Source organism: Cupressus sempervirens, chromosome 3, assembly GCF_028749045.1.
Source record: "Cupressus sempervirens isolate cs-2001-9-10 chromosome 3, ASM2874904v1, whole genome shotgun sequence".
Lineage (NCBI taxonomy): Eukaryota > Viridiplantae > Streptophyta > Pinopsida > Cupressales > Cupressaceae > Cupressus > Cupressus sempervirens.
Window position 1 is genome coordinate 355,003,541 of NC_143120.1, and position 13,278 is coordinate 355,016,818.

At 31.1% G+C, this 13,278-nt stretch overlaps 1 protein-coding gene and 1 pseudogene across 1 annotated transcript; one reads left to right on the top strand and one right to left on the bottom strand.

Moving 5' to 3' along the window:
* The window catches only part of LOC149566451 (flavone 3'-O-methyltransferase 1-like), a 65,689-nt pseudogene that overhangs the window by 24,932 nt on the left and 27,479 nt on the right, over positions 1–13,278 (bottom strand).
* Positions 917–3,777, top strand: LOC149566452 (dehydrogenase/reductase SDR family member FEY-like). The gene is made up of 11 exons (XM_089823366.1): positions 917–940; positions 1,036–1,088; positions 1,183–1,295; positions 1,373–1,394; positions 1,703–1,817; positions 1,917–2,034; positions 2,121–2,257; positions 2,359–2,460; positions 2,651–2,746; positions 2,846–2,903; positions 3,044–3,777. Exons 1-11 carry the CDS (start codon positions 917–919, stop codon positions 3,229–3,231), a joined length of 1,026 nt encoding a protein of 341 aa, XP_089679492.1. The 3' UTR covers positions 3,232–3,777.

Consider the following 13,278-nt stretch of genomic DNA (forward strand, 5'->3'; position numbering starts at 1 on the left):
ACCCAAAATGTTTCTAGTGAAGACCTCCACAATTAGACATGTGAAAACATATGATAATAGAAGAGACCTTCAAATTTAGGGAGGATATTTGCACAAGAGATTAGGACTTTTAAAATGGTCTAAGTACCCCATCTAAATTCAAAGGAGAATTAGGATATTTTCATGAAGAACAATTGATATCTTATCGAATTTGGTAATTAATCAATTAAAAATATCACTCTTAATTTTCATTTCCTTTAGAACTAATTCAACTTAAAAAAGAGAAGGAATGATAGGGATCTACAATGTTTATAGGTTAGGATATTGTCCTATAACAAGGTTACAAAAAACCAAACTACCTATTCATGGTTTTGAAATATTCATTTTCGATGAAGGTGATGCCAGTAAATAGAATTAGTCGAAGGGACCTTCCATTGAAGAGTTATTTTACATCCTACATGAGTAATGTGGTGTTGTAAATAGACTAAAAACCCTTGATTAAGATTAAGTTTTATTTGCATTTTTTCTTTTGTATTTTGTCTTATATTATGAAATTCAAATTTTTGAACAATCAAACATTATGATATTCATTTTGTTTATTTTAATGAGAGATATGTAATGAGTCTCAATTTCTTTGCTGCTAATCTAATAAAAACAACCCTTCAAATATTTTTAATACTACTATTTCTATACTAGAAGTGGAACTAATGTAAGTAATAATGAATCTACCTTGTGAATGAAAGAAATGAAGGTAATGCAATGTTAAATTCTATGATAAAGTGAATCAATAACCATTGACTAGACCAAACCTATAGAAATGACCCTCGAAAATTACAAACCCAACCCAAGTTCAAAGGTTTATAATTTATAAAGAGGCTATAATTTTCATCCCAACGTAGGCAATATCTAGAATACTTAGCCTGAATAAGTTAATGAAATGCGGCATGGACTTATTCACCCAGTTCGCCGGCCCAAGTCCTCCACGAAAGACAAGATTGAGAACGGAACAATGAGAAACGAATAACAAAATACTTTAACAAATTATTCGTGCTGCAGACGACCAGAATCTCCCTGAAAAGGCGAGAGCATTCCCCACCATCCAAATACTAGTAATATAACTTTGTTTTTCCCATCTATAGAGAATTCTTCAATGTAAATTGCGTTGGAAATTACGAGCTGACTTTGCTTGCTTTGATTACATAGTTTGGTTTTGTTTGAGATAGATTTGTATCTGACGTCAAGTGTCAAGAATGAATTGGAGGGTACTGATTATCGGCCTGTGGGAAACGGCAAAGGACATATTCTGTCAGAAAATTGTAACAAGGCATCTGCCTTCAAATCTTCTTCATCCTGATCTCACTGGTCTGAACTGCATTGTCACTGAGGCTACCAGCGGAATTGGTCTCCACAGCAAGGTGGGTATTTTCATAGGTAGTTGCTTTTAAATTTGATGTTATATTAAATTGTGTATAAGTTTTGGTGTGGGTGATCTTTTGTGATAATAGATCATACAAGGTAATCTAAAATACCGATACGAAACTTGATTTATTACTTTTTGATATGTTTCTTTTTACACAATCAACAATAATAATAATAACATGTTTCTTGTAGATTATTGTCTTTCTGAATTAAATTTATCCAAAAGACAACAATTATATTAATCCATAGAAAATTGAATGCAATTGTTGTGATGAGAATGATTTATTTATTGGTTTCGTTTCAGAGAGCTTGCAAAAGCCGGTGCCAATGTTTTTATGGCATGCCGTAATACAAAAGCTGCTCTGCAGCTTGCCCAAGAATGGAAGAAACAGGCTTGTGGGAAGCCCATGTCTATAAAAGTACTGGAAACTGTGCCTTTTCAAGTATGTTACATATTATTTTTGCCTTTTTGAACTAGAAGAATATTGTTCTGATATGAGAAAAAGCACATAAAACAGATAATGGAGTTGGATCTGCTGTCCTTAGCTTCATTAAGAGCATTTGCTGCCACCTGGGAATCTACTGGATGCCCAATTCATATTCTTATCAACAATGCAGGAATCGTTCAATTGGGAGGTTTGTTCTCCTTGTATGAATGTTCATAAGTTATATAGCCGACTCATGGAAAATAAGGACTATTAATTCCCAATTTTCATAATCAGAACCAGAAAGAATGTCGGAGGATGGATTTGAGGAGCACATACAAGTAAATCATCTTGCACTAGCACTTCTTACATTCCTACTCCTTCCTTTTCTACTTAAACGAGCCCCTTCAAGGATTATAAATGTCAACTCTGTGGTAATTAGGCTCAAATTTGTTTATTTATAAAAAGTAGAAATATGATCTACTTGTTCCTAAATTTAGCTTTACAAGCCTGTGTTTTTTAATAACAAATACAGGCTCACCATGCCGCTGTGATGGACTCTAATTATCTGAGTGCAAATTTTAGACTGAAAAGCTATAACAGTTTAATGGCTTATGCTTCAAGCAAGCTTTCTCAGGTAGAACATTTTGGTCAATAATATAAATGCAATTTACTTTGCTTATATGTTAAAAACATACCTTTCAATTAAAAGAAATTTCGTATTTGAAAGTCATTTTCAGTCTTTAAGTACGCTATCAATAAAGAAACCATTACAATTCAAATGATTTACAGGAAACCCATATGACAATCTTAAATGTTTCTTGCAGTTGATGTTCCTAGACATTTTGTCTAGAAGGATACTACCAAATGCACAGCTAGGAGTAATCGCTGTTCATCCAGGAATCGTGAGCACAGGCCTGGCGGTATGAATATATATTTTTTCTTGTATTGAAGTATAATTTCCTTGTCATAATTGTAAGCCATAGAATGTATATTTACTTAAAACTTTCCTGGTTTCCCAGAGGGGTTATGAAGCCCGTTGGAGCAGCAGAATGTTTTGGAAATTCGATGAAGCACAAGGTATCATACTAACAATAAAGTATTCTCGTAGATATCTCCAGAGGTCTTCTTTTTGAGAAATTTTAATGCTATTTTCATCAACTAAACTTAACCTACAAAATCCAACACTTGAGATCATTGTGCATTGTGTATTTGAATAGGCGCAAGAAGCGTTCTATTCTGTGCAACAGATTCAGAGTTTGAACAACTTGTCAGCAAACGCAAAAATGGACAGACACATGGATATGTTTATTACAGTTACAATTGCAAACCAGCAGCAGTTTCCGTACAAGCTGCAGATCTCAATAACTATTGGGCCTTTCGAATGAATTTATTGAGAGAATTATAGATCAAATTATTCCAACAGTACAATGTTGATGAATTAAAAACAGCAGCACAAAGAATAAAAAAAACAGAGCTTAAAAACAGAGCAGCAAAACTCAAACATATCAAAGAGCTATAAAGTTTCTTCATGTTATTACAGCTGAGAGGAATGCTCTATTTATAGAGCTCATACATATTTCTAGAGGGTTCTTGAGAAGCTTCAAGAAAGGAAGCACTCTAGAGATTTCTACATAATTTTAAATTCAAATTTTGCACAAAGAGAGAGGCTCCAAGAAGCAAGTAGAAAGTTCTGGACTGTGCATTAAATGTCCAGCTACTATAATAAACATTATTTTTAACACCCCCCCATAATGTTTATTTGGAGAGAGTAGGAACATCTTTGAGCTGCAATAGATCTCTAAATTTCGTAGATTTTACAATAGATAATGCTTTTGTAAATATATCAGCAAGTTGATCTTCTGTTCCGCAAAATTGAAGCTCCACCTCTTGTCTTTCAATTAGATCTCGAACAAAATGATGATGCACTTCTATATGCTTGGACCTTGCATGATATACCGGATTTTTTGCTAGCTTGATAGTACTTTGATTATCACAAAATATTGTTGTTGGAGAGTCTTGTGGATGATGCAATTCTTCAAGTAACCTCCTAAGCCATAATGCTTCTTGAGACGCCTTTGATAAACCAATATATTCAGCTTCTGTAGATGAGAGTGACACTGTTGATTGCTTCTTGCTACTCCACGAAATCGGTCCCGATCCAAGATGGAAGATATATCCTGAAGTTGACTTTCTATCATCAATGTCACCTGCATAATCAGAATCTGTATATCCAACTAAAGTAGGTTCTCCTCCATATTTGTATTCAATGCCAAGCTGGTAAGTACCCTTAATATATCTTAATATTCTTTTAGCCGCTTTCCAGTGTTCAATGTGTGGATCTGCCATGTATCTCAATACAATACCAACTGCATATGCAATATTTGGTCTAGTTATAGTAAGATACAAAAGATTTCCAACAAGCTGCCTATATAATTTTCCATCCACTTTCTTTTGAGTAGAGTTAGCACCTAACTTTACTCCTATTTCACATGGTGTATTACATGGTTTACAATCACTCATATTGAATTTTTTAAGTACATCAAGAGCATATTTAGTTTGAGAGAGCATGATTCTTCCTTCTTCTTGCCATACTTGCATACCCAAAAAATAGTGCATTAGTCCTAAATCAGTTATTTCGAAAGCTTGTTTGAGTTGATTTTTAGTTATCTCAATATCATGTGCGTGATTTCCTGTAATAATCAAGTCATCCACATACAATACAATGATAACAACCTTATTATCACAATATTTTACATACACATCTGGATCAGCATTACTTCTTTTAAATCCAACTTCTAGGAAGTACTTATTAATTTTTGAGTACCATTCCCTTGGTGCTTGTTTGAGACCATAGAGTGATTTTCTTAATCTACACACCAAATTCTCTTCTCCATACTTAATAAATCCTGGTGGTTGTTGCATATAAATTTCTTCTTTTAAGTCACCATGCAAAAATGCACTTTTTACATCCATTTGAAAAATTTTCCAACCAAACTTTGCAGCTAAAGCAACTATTGTACGAATGGAAGTCATCTTAGCTACTGGAGCAAAGGTTTCAGTATAGTCTATACCTTCTTCTTGTGAGAAACCTTTAGCCACTAACTTTGCTTTGTATTTTTCAATAGCTCCATCTGATGTGAATTTGATTCTATAGGTCCACTTGCAACCAACCACATTTTTGCCTTCTGGAAGTGTTGTTAGTTCCCATGTTCCATTCTTCATCAAAGAATTGTATTCTTCTTGCATAGCTGCTTCCCATTCTTCTTTTCCTTTTGCTTCTTCATATGTGTTTGGAGTGTCAACCTGCATCACCTTAGTCATAAGAGCATAGTTAGCAAATATATATCTAGGACCTTCTTGATAAATTTCTTTGATGCTTCTAAATTTCTTTGGATTTTCATTATCATTTTCTTGAGTCTCATCCCATGTAGTGGTTTGCACACCTTGACTTTGACTATTGGTAGAAGTAGAATTTTCTTCATCAATCAAAATTGGAAAGAAAGATAATGTTGGAGAATTATCATTCTTAACATCTTCATCAAACCATACATTTCTTTTAATATAGATTTCATTAGTTCTAGGATTGTATAACCTATATCCTTTCGATTCCTCACTATATCCAACCATTGTGCACTTCTCGCTTTTCCTTTCAAGTTTGCTCCTCCTTTCATCAGGAATGTGAGCATATGCTTTACAACCAAAAATTCTAAAATGAGATTCTGTAGGCTTTCTTCCACTCCATGCCTCTTCTGGTGTTATGTTCAAAACTGCCTTAGTAGGTGTTCTATTCAAGATATATACGGCAGTATGAACTGCTTCAGCCCAAAATTTAGCTTCTAGATTTCTAGAATGAAGCATGCACCTAGCCATTTCTATTATAGTTCTATTTTTCCTTTCAGCAACACCATTTTTTTGGGGTGAATAAGAGATAGTTGATTCCTTTTTAATGCCATGTTCTTTACAAAAATCTAAAAGAGCTTTATTCATGTATTCAGTCCCTCTATCAGTTCTTAGTATCTTTAAGTACTTTCCACTTTGTTTTTCAGTCAAAGCTTTAAACCCTTTAAACTTTTGAAACACTTCATCTTTCTTTTGTAGAAAATATACCCAAATTCTTCTACTATAATCATCTATAAAAGTGAGGGCATACCTTGATCCTCCAATTGATGATGTTTTGAAAGGACCCATTACATCACTATGGACTAAATGTAGAGGAGTTTTTGCTCTCCATGATTTACCTTGAGGGAAACTTTCCACATGTTGTTTTCCCATTGCACATCCTTCACACACCTTAGGGCTTAATGATATCTTTGGCAGCCCATGCACCATTTGTAATTTCTCCATAAGCTTGAGACTTTGAAAATTGATGTGCCCCAAACGCTCATGCCATAACCTGCTCATATCATCATATTGAGCAATAGCACACATATGTTTATCTCCACATTTAGAAGTAAATTCTTGAAATTTATATAATCCATTCTCCATTTTACCAATTGCAATGACTTTATAATTATCATTGACATCCTTGATTAAGCACTTATCATTGTAGAATTCTATTTTATGTCCTTGACTTGCAATTTGAGATACTGAAAGCAGATTTGTTTTTAATTCAGGGACTAATTTCACATTTTTGAACAAACCATTATCAATTTTGACATTACCAGTCCCTTTAACTTCTAAAGCACTATTATCCCCCAAATATATTTTCTCTATATTATTTTCACTTATTGATTCAAATTGATTCTCATTATGAGACATGTGTTGTGTAGCACCAGAATCAATAACCCAATCTTCTTTGAAAGTATTATTTTCTTTAAGTGCAACACAAAATGCATTTCTTTTAGAATCTCCTAATTTTGGATAATTATTTACTTTCTTTTCTACATCTCTTTTCTTCTTGAAACATTCATTTGCCTTATGACCCATTTTACCACAATAATGACATTTCCATTTACTTCTATTATGATCTATATATGAAATACTCTTATTTTCATTCTTCCAATTTCTTTCTTTAGATTCATTTTCTTGTGACTTCTTATAATATTGTTTTCCATTCATTACAAATGCTTGAGATTCACCATCAAATGATTCTTTTTCTTTAACTTGTCTTTTCTCTTCTTGAACCAACTTAGCACACAATTCTTCTGATTTAATACTTTTTAATTTATCTGCAGTATCTAAACCCCTTATAAATGATTGATAAGATCCTGGAAGACTTTGTAATATAATTTGCACAAAATCTTTATCATCTATATCTTTTCCAAGAGAAGCAAGCTCATTTTTCTTTTCCTTTAACTTACTTAAATGTGGGACTATCTCTTGTGAGCTTGATAATTTCAAATTGTATAATTCAGTTGTGAGAGATAAGATCCATACATCACCTGAATTTTGATATAAATCTTTCAAAATCTCCCAAACTTTGACTCCACTTCTCTCATTACGAACTTCTGGAAAAACTTCTTCTGAAAGTGTAAGCTTGATTAGTGCTGCTGCCCTCTTGTCCCTTTTATCCCAATTATCTTGATCATTTCCTGGATTCATAGGCCTTTGTTCACTACCAGTCACAATATCATAACAATTTTGAAGGGTTAGAGTGATTTCAACATGAGATACCCAATCATAATAATTTTTTCCATTTAATTTAACTGTAGGCAAAGTCACACCAAGTGATTCCATTGTTAAATTCTCTCCCTTTTTTTTTTTTTTTTTTGGATGAGAATGAAAGATATTTAAGAACTTGAACACCCAAGCTTGAAACTGAAAAAGTCTCACCAATTTGTTGAAGAAAAAAAACTTTTCTTTTGCTGCAATATCCTTCCTTTGATGTAGTTTTTTGTCCCAAACCAAACTGTTGTTCACTCCTTAGTTACAGCCTGCAAATGTAAAGATTCACACAAGAAAAACACATATATTCATTCCAAAAAGCATCATATATTCACAGCCCAAAGAACTGAAAATGCTCTGATACCATGATGAATTAAAAACAACAGCACAAAGAATAAAAAAAACAGAGCTTAAAAACAGAGCAGCAAAACTCAAACATATCAAAGAGCTATAAAGTTTCTTCATGTTATTACAGCTGAGAGGAATGCTCTATTTATAGAGCTCATACATATTTCTAGAGGGTTCTTGAGAAGATTCAAGAAAGGAAGCACTCTAGAGATTTCTACATAATTTTAAATTCAAATTTTGCACAAAGAGAGAGGCTCCAAGAAGCAAGTAGAAAGTTCTGGACTGTGCATTAAATGTCTAGCTACTATAATAAACATTATTTTTAACAAATGTACCGCCAATAACGGATGACAAAAAAAATGGTCTGCTTTCTGCAAAATAAATCATTTATTACTGTTGCAAGCTTAGAATGTAAGGCTTCAATTCATAGGCCATTCAAATTATTCTCGTTAAAGTTGGATGAAATAAAATATAAATTTACGGCGACAAAAAGAGAAAAAAGTTAAACTGGATTTTTTAAGATTCAAAAAAATATAAAATATAGCTAAAAAATTTAAAAAAATTTGTTGTTTTCGATCACAAAATATATAGATCATGAAGATCAAATGCTGCTGAAAATCTTTTAAAAAATTATTGTATATTCAAGTTTTTAAAATTTAATCAATGAAACAATTTGTAAAAAGGATAGCTATTCAGAACACTATCCTTTCTTAATTTGAGAGGCTGATGACATCGTGCTTGTGGAATCAGTTAAAAAGAAATTCACAGATTACAAGAACTCCGAAGGGTGCGTAGGATTCCATTTTTTGAGTGAAATGTGTATTGATATGTTGTTAAGGTAGAGGAAAGAATGAGGTAGAGGAAAGAATGGATCTTTCCGTTTTTACGTTTGTTAAATATTGTTGAAGGAATACGTTCAAGGATTCCTAACGTCAAGCCATGTTAGTATTGTTGTTTTGAAATTCAAATAGAATTATAATATGTCTCTAGAGTTGAATTATTTTCCATTTAATAAGTGATAAATAAAAACACTTCTGTTCCATGGCTGTATGTTTTGTTTGGATTTATTTTAATTTAAATATATAAGAAATAATTTCTATACTAAAAGTACCTTCGTTTAAAAAAAATAAAATTTAAGGTCAAAGTTCATCAAAGAATGGATAAGAAAATATAAAATGATTGTTTACGTTTTTATAATTAGTAGAGTAAGAAAAAAGTAAGAGCAAATAAAGTCTCCTAACAAGTTTAAATTACTTTCTTGTTCTGAATTTTTTTTAAACGAACTTGTTCTGTAACTTTTTTTGAACTTAGTTTTTCAAACTTCAAACACTTCTAGGAATCTTATGATAACTTGTTCTGAAAATGAGATTGGTAAGTTGTTCTAAAAACAAGATTGGTCAATTCTTAATTTGAATGCAAAAATCATACTATTGGAAGCAAATATTCTGAATGGATCTATTTTCTCTTATTACATATAGTTCTCTCTTCTACTTTGACAATTCATGTGTGAAGCAAAATCCATAAATCAATCCAACAAAGCCATAGCATTCTATACTTTGTGCTTTGTTGATAGAAAAGTGAACTTTGCATTGTCTTACCATAATTCTTGGATTTCTCTGAAGTCCGAAAGCTTACTTTTCTATGGTGAACACTTCGTTTAGAAGCTCATTTTGATTTGTAGAGAAGGGTGTCCATCCTAAGTCATTCTATTGCATTTAACAAGTGATTGCAGTATTATGGAGGTTGAAATTTTAAAACTTATTTAAAGATGTTTGTGACCATTTGATTGTGTCTTAATTCATGATGTTTGTGACCATCCGATTGTGTTTTGATTCATGATACTTTGATACATTTTTGTATTCATTATATTATGCCTGACTTTATTCCCTCCCAGTGGTTTTTCATTTTTATTTATGATGTTTTGGGTACACTCGGACTTTATTTTAATAAATAATGGTAATATATTTCAATTTTTTTTATTTGGTTTAGTCTCCTTGTGGCTTTTTTTTTTATTCCACGTGAGAAGAAAGGTAAGGTGTTTTTTTTTACTGATAATGCACAAAAAATATTAATAATAATTTGCAATTAGGAATTGAAGTAGGTGATACATATTTAAGTTCAGAATGAAAGCAAGGTACTTGTAGTTGGTTATAAGATATGCATTTTTATCTTATCTTATAATTAAATGTGTGCACAATGTGTTCAATATAAATGATGTGTTCAATTTGAATGTTTTGTATTTTTTAGAATTTATCATTAAGATATTTATCTTCTTTTATGTAAATTTGTTGATTTTTAGAAAATTAAATCTTTTATCAACTCATAATTAGACACACAAAAAGGAGGATTGCTAACTATAAATGTAATGTAATAATAAGAGGAGGGCGGAATATTTGTGTTGGGATTCATATCAAATTTTCAATAAATATTCAATTACTTTATAAATAGTTATGATTATGTCTATTATTCAATAATATGTATTACTATAATTAGATTTTTAAAATTTTTTTTTTAATGAATATTTTTACAGTTAATCAAGGAAAATGACATTATATCTTCTACTAATATTTAATTTAAATCAGTATAGATATCTTGAATAAATTCATCTAAACAAATGCTGATAGATATCCACTACAAATTTATTAAAATTTAGATTACTACACCCAAGCTATGTATATTTCAGTTATCTCTATTTTCTTTGCACTAACTTGAGCTTTTATTTAATTTCTATAAATAATTGAGTATTTATCTCCAAAAATTATAATTTTAACAAATATTTTATGTGGTATAGAAAGGTATATTGTATTTATAATAAAATCTAAATTTTTGATGTGCAAATGGTTGTCAAACTTAACTGAGAAAATTAAAAGTTAAAATAACCCACTAGCACCATCCTACACCCCTTTTGGCATTTTAGAGTGTCTATGGCCATTAATAAGTGGTGTGTTATAGTTAGTTCCACACACTCTAAACATATATCAATGTGTCATGTATTGGAAAAGCATTCATATAAAATTGGTGAGCAAAACTTATAGGTGTCCATGTATCTTGATAGATAAATATCTCTTTGTATAGATTTAGTAATCGGTTTTGATATAGGTAAAAAAAGCGAGAAATCTAGAGCGATGGTGATTTCTTCATGTTATTGGGGTTATGAATAATCTGTGCTCAGTTTTGGGGTAATTCTAAAACTACTTGTTGAGAGGTTTGGGGATACCCTAAAACCACTTTCATGTGTGAGGTTTGTTGTTAGCCAAGGCCCAAAACTAGATCAATAAGTAGTTTGTGGTGAGCTTCAAACCACTTGAGAACTCTATTTCTTTCTAGCGAATCATGAAAATCTAAAGTGATTGTGATGAGAAAATTAGTGTGAATGATAGTATCTGATAAGTGATTATAAATAGATACCTAAAAAGACTTAAAGCCAACATCCATCACTTCTAGATTATAAAGAGATATCTAAAACAAGGATCCCACTAACTTTCATCAAGCATGATAACTATTGTATTTAACTATATTCTATACAAACTCTAACATTTACTATGTATTTTAATCAATGGATTAGGCTCAAGTTCATTAAAATGCATATACATATTTCTCTTCTATTGATTTCTATTCTTTGCTAGTGTTAGCATAATTATTAATTATGCATGGTGGGCACCTCTGCAACTAAAACTAACATGGGCTCTGTAGAGCTCGAGTCCCTACCTTGTGCAAGGAGGAAGAAGTAATATTGAAAGAGGACATACAAACATGCTTATTTAAAGGGAACAAAATTTGATAAAAACAATAGTCCATGTAATAATATTACATGTGATAGTAACAAAATTAAATAAATATTTCATAATATCTGTGTGTCATGAATAAGCCTTTAGACATTATCTATGAGGAGTATAGTAAATCTAAGTGTTTTTAGCTGGCCAAATGTAACCTCCGTATATAACATAATTTAATTATTAGTCTTTTCAATTGGTTAAATGTAACCTTCATATATAACATAATTGTAAATCTAAGTGTTTTCAGATACTAGTTAGAGAGAGTGGCCAAATGCTTCCATATATAGCATAATTTAAATATTAGTCTTGTCAATTAGTCAAATGTAACTTCCATATATAACATAGTTTAAATATTAGTCTTGTCAATTAAATGAGAAATGAAATATATGGACAAGAAAACAAGTTATAGAACACCCACTTAAAAAAAAGATCATGAAATCAACCTTTAAACCTTCATCAGTTAAATAAGGCATTTTATGGTGAATTCATATATTTTCTACAACTTGAATCTCACCACAACTATGTAGCTAATGACTCAAAAAATTAACTCTAATAAAACAATAATATAATCATCCACTACATATTATATTTGACATTGATAAAGAAGAGAAAATTTAATTTGAAGGTAGGATAAGTATCCAACTTCAAAAATGAGATCAAGGAGATCAAGATTAACATTTATTTATTTATTTAGAAGACATTTAGCTCTTCCACAAGCCACTAGTATTTGTGAGTAGGGTTGTTCATAGGAGGTACATGATTTAGTTTTTGACAAGGGATACCACACAAAATTTTTGCTACCTATATAAGAAAGAGCATGAGTCTATCAACTGAAAAAATTATATATCAAAGGATCACATTGCTTGTAGATATTCTACTTAATATCTTATAAATCCTTTCTACATGTCCACATTTTGCATTTATGAACATATGCTTGATGTGTTGGAGAGTCAAATGTTCTTAAACAATTTTAAAAAAATTTCTTCTCTATGCTTTGTAACCACTACTATTTACGCAGTGAAGAAATGTGTTTTAGTAATTTTTTCTTATTTTGCTATAGTTTGAGAATAATATTTTTGCTATTTTTTTAGTTTATAAAGATTTTCTTTATTAGTTTTATTTTGGGAATCAAATTTTGATATATTGGAGACTCTATAATTATTCTTTAAAAAGTGTTTCTATCAAGATTGTAGTTTTGAAGTCTTCTTGTAATTTTATATTTTTCATTATATAATATTTTATTTGGTATCAGAGTAGGTTGGAAGATACTTTTTGATTGTGGAGAGAATAGTTGTCTATAAATGGCTAATGAAAATGATTTAGCATTCCATAATTGAATGGAGAAAACTATAATTATTGGAGCATCAAAATGAAGACCTTACTTTTATCACAAGATCTTTGGAAATTTATGGGATGATGTACATAGAATCTATAGATAAGAAGGTATTCAATACATGGAAACCACAATAGAGCTAGAAAAAGATAAAAATAAGGATAAAAAAAATATTTTCACCATTCAATCTACCTGGGATCTTTCATTTTTCCCCCTAATTGTCAGTTTAACAAAATAAAAAGATACATGTGAGACTCTACAAATTGTATACCATAGAACAAACAAAATCAAATCTTAGAGGTCCAAATCTCCTCTAGAGCCAAATTTTCTCTAGAGCCAAGTCTTCTCTAGAGCTTGTGTAGTCTCACATTTGTGGTGACATGGAAGAGTC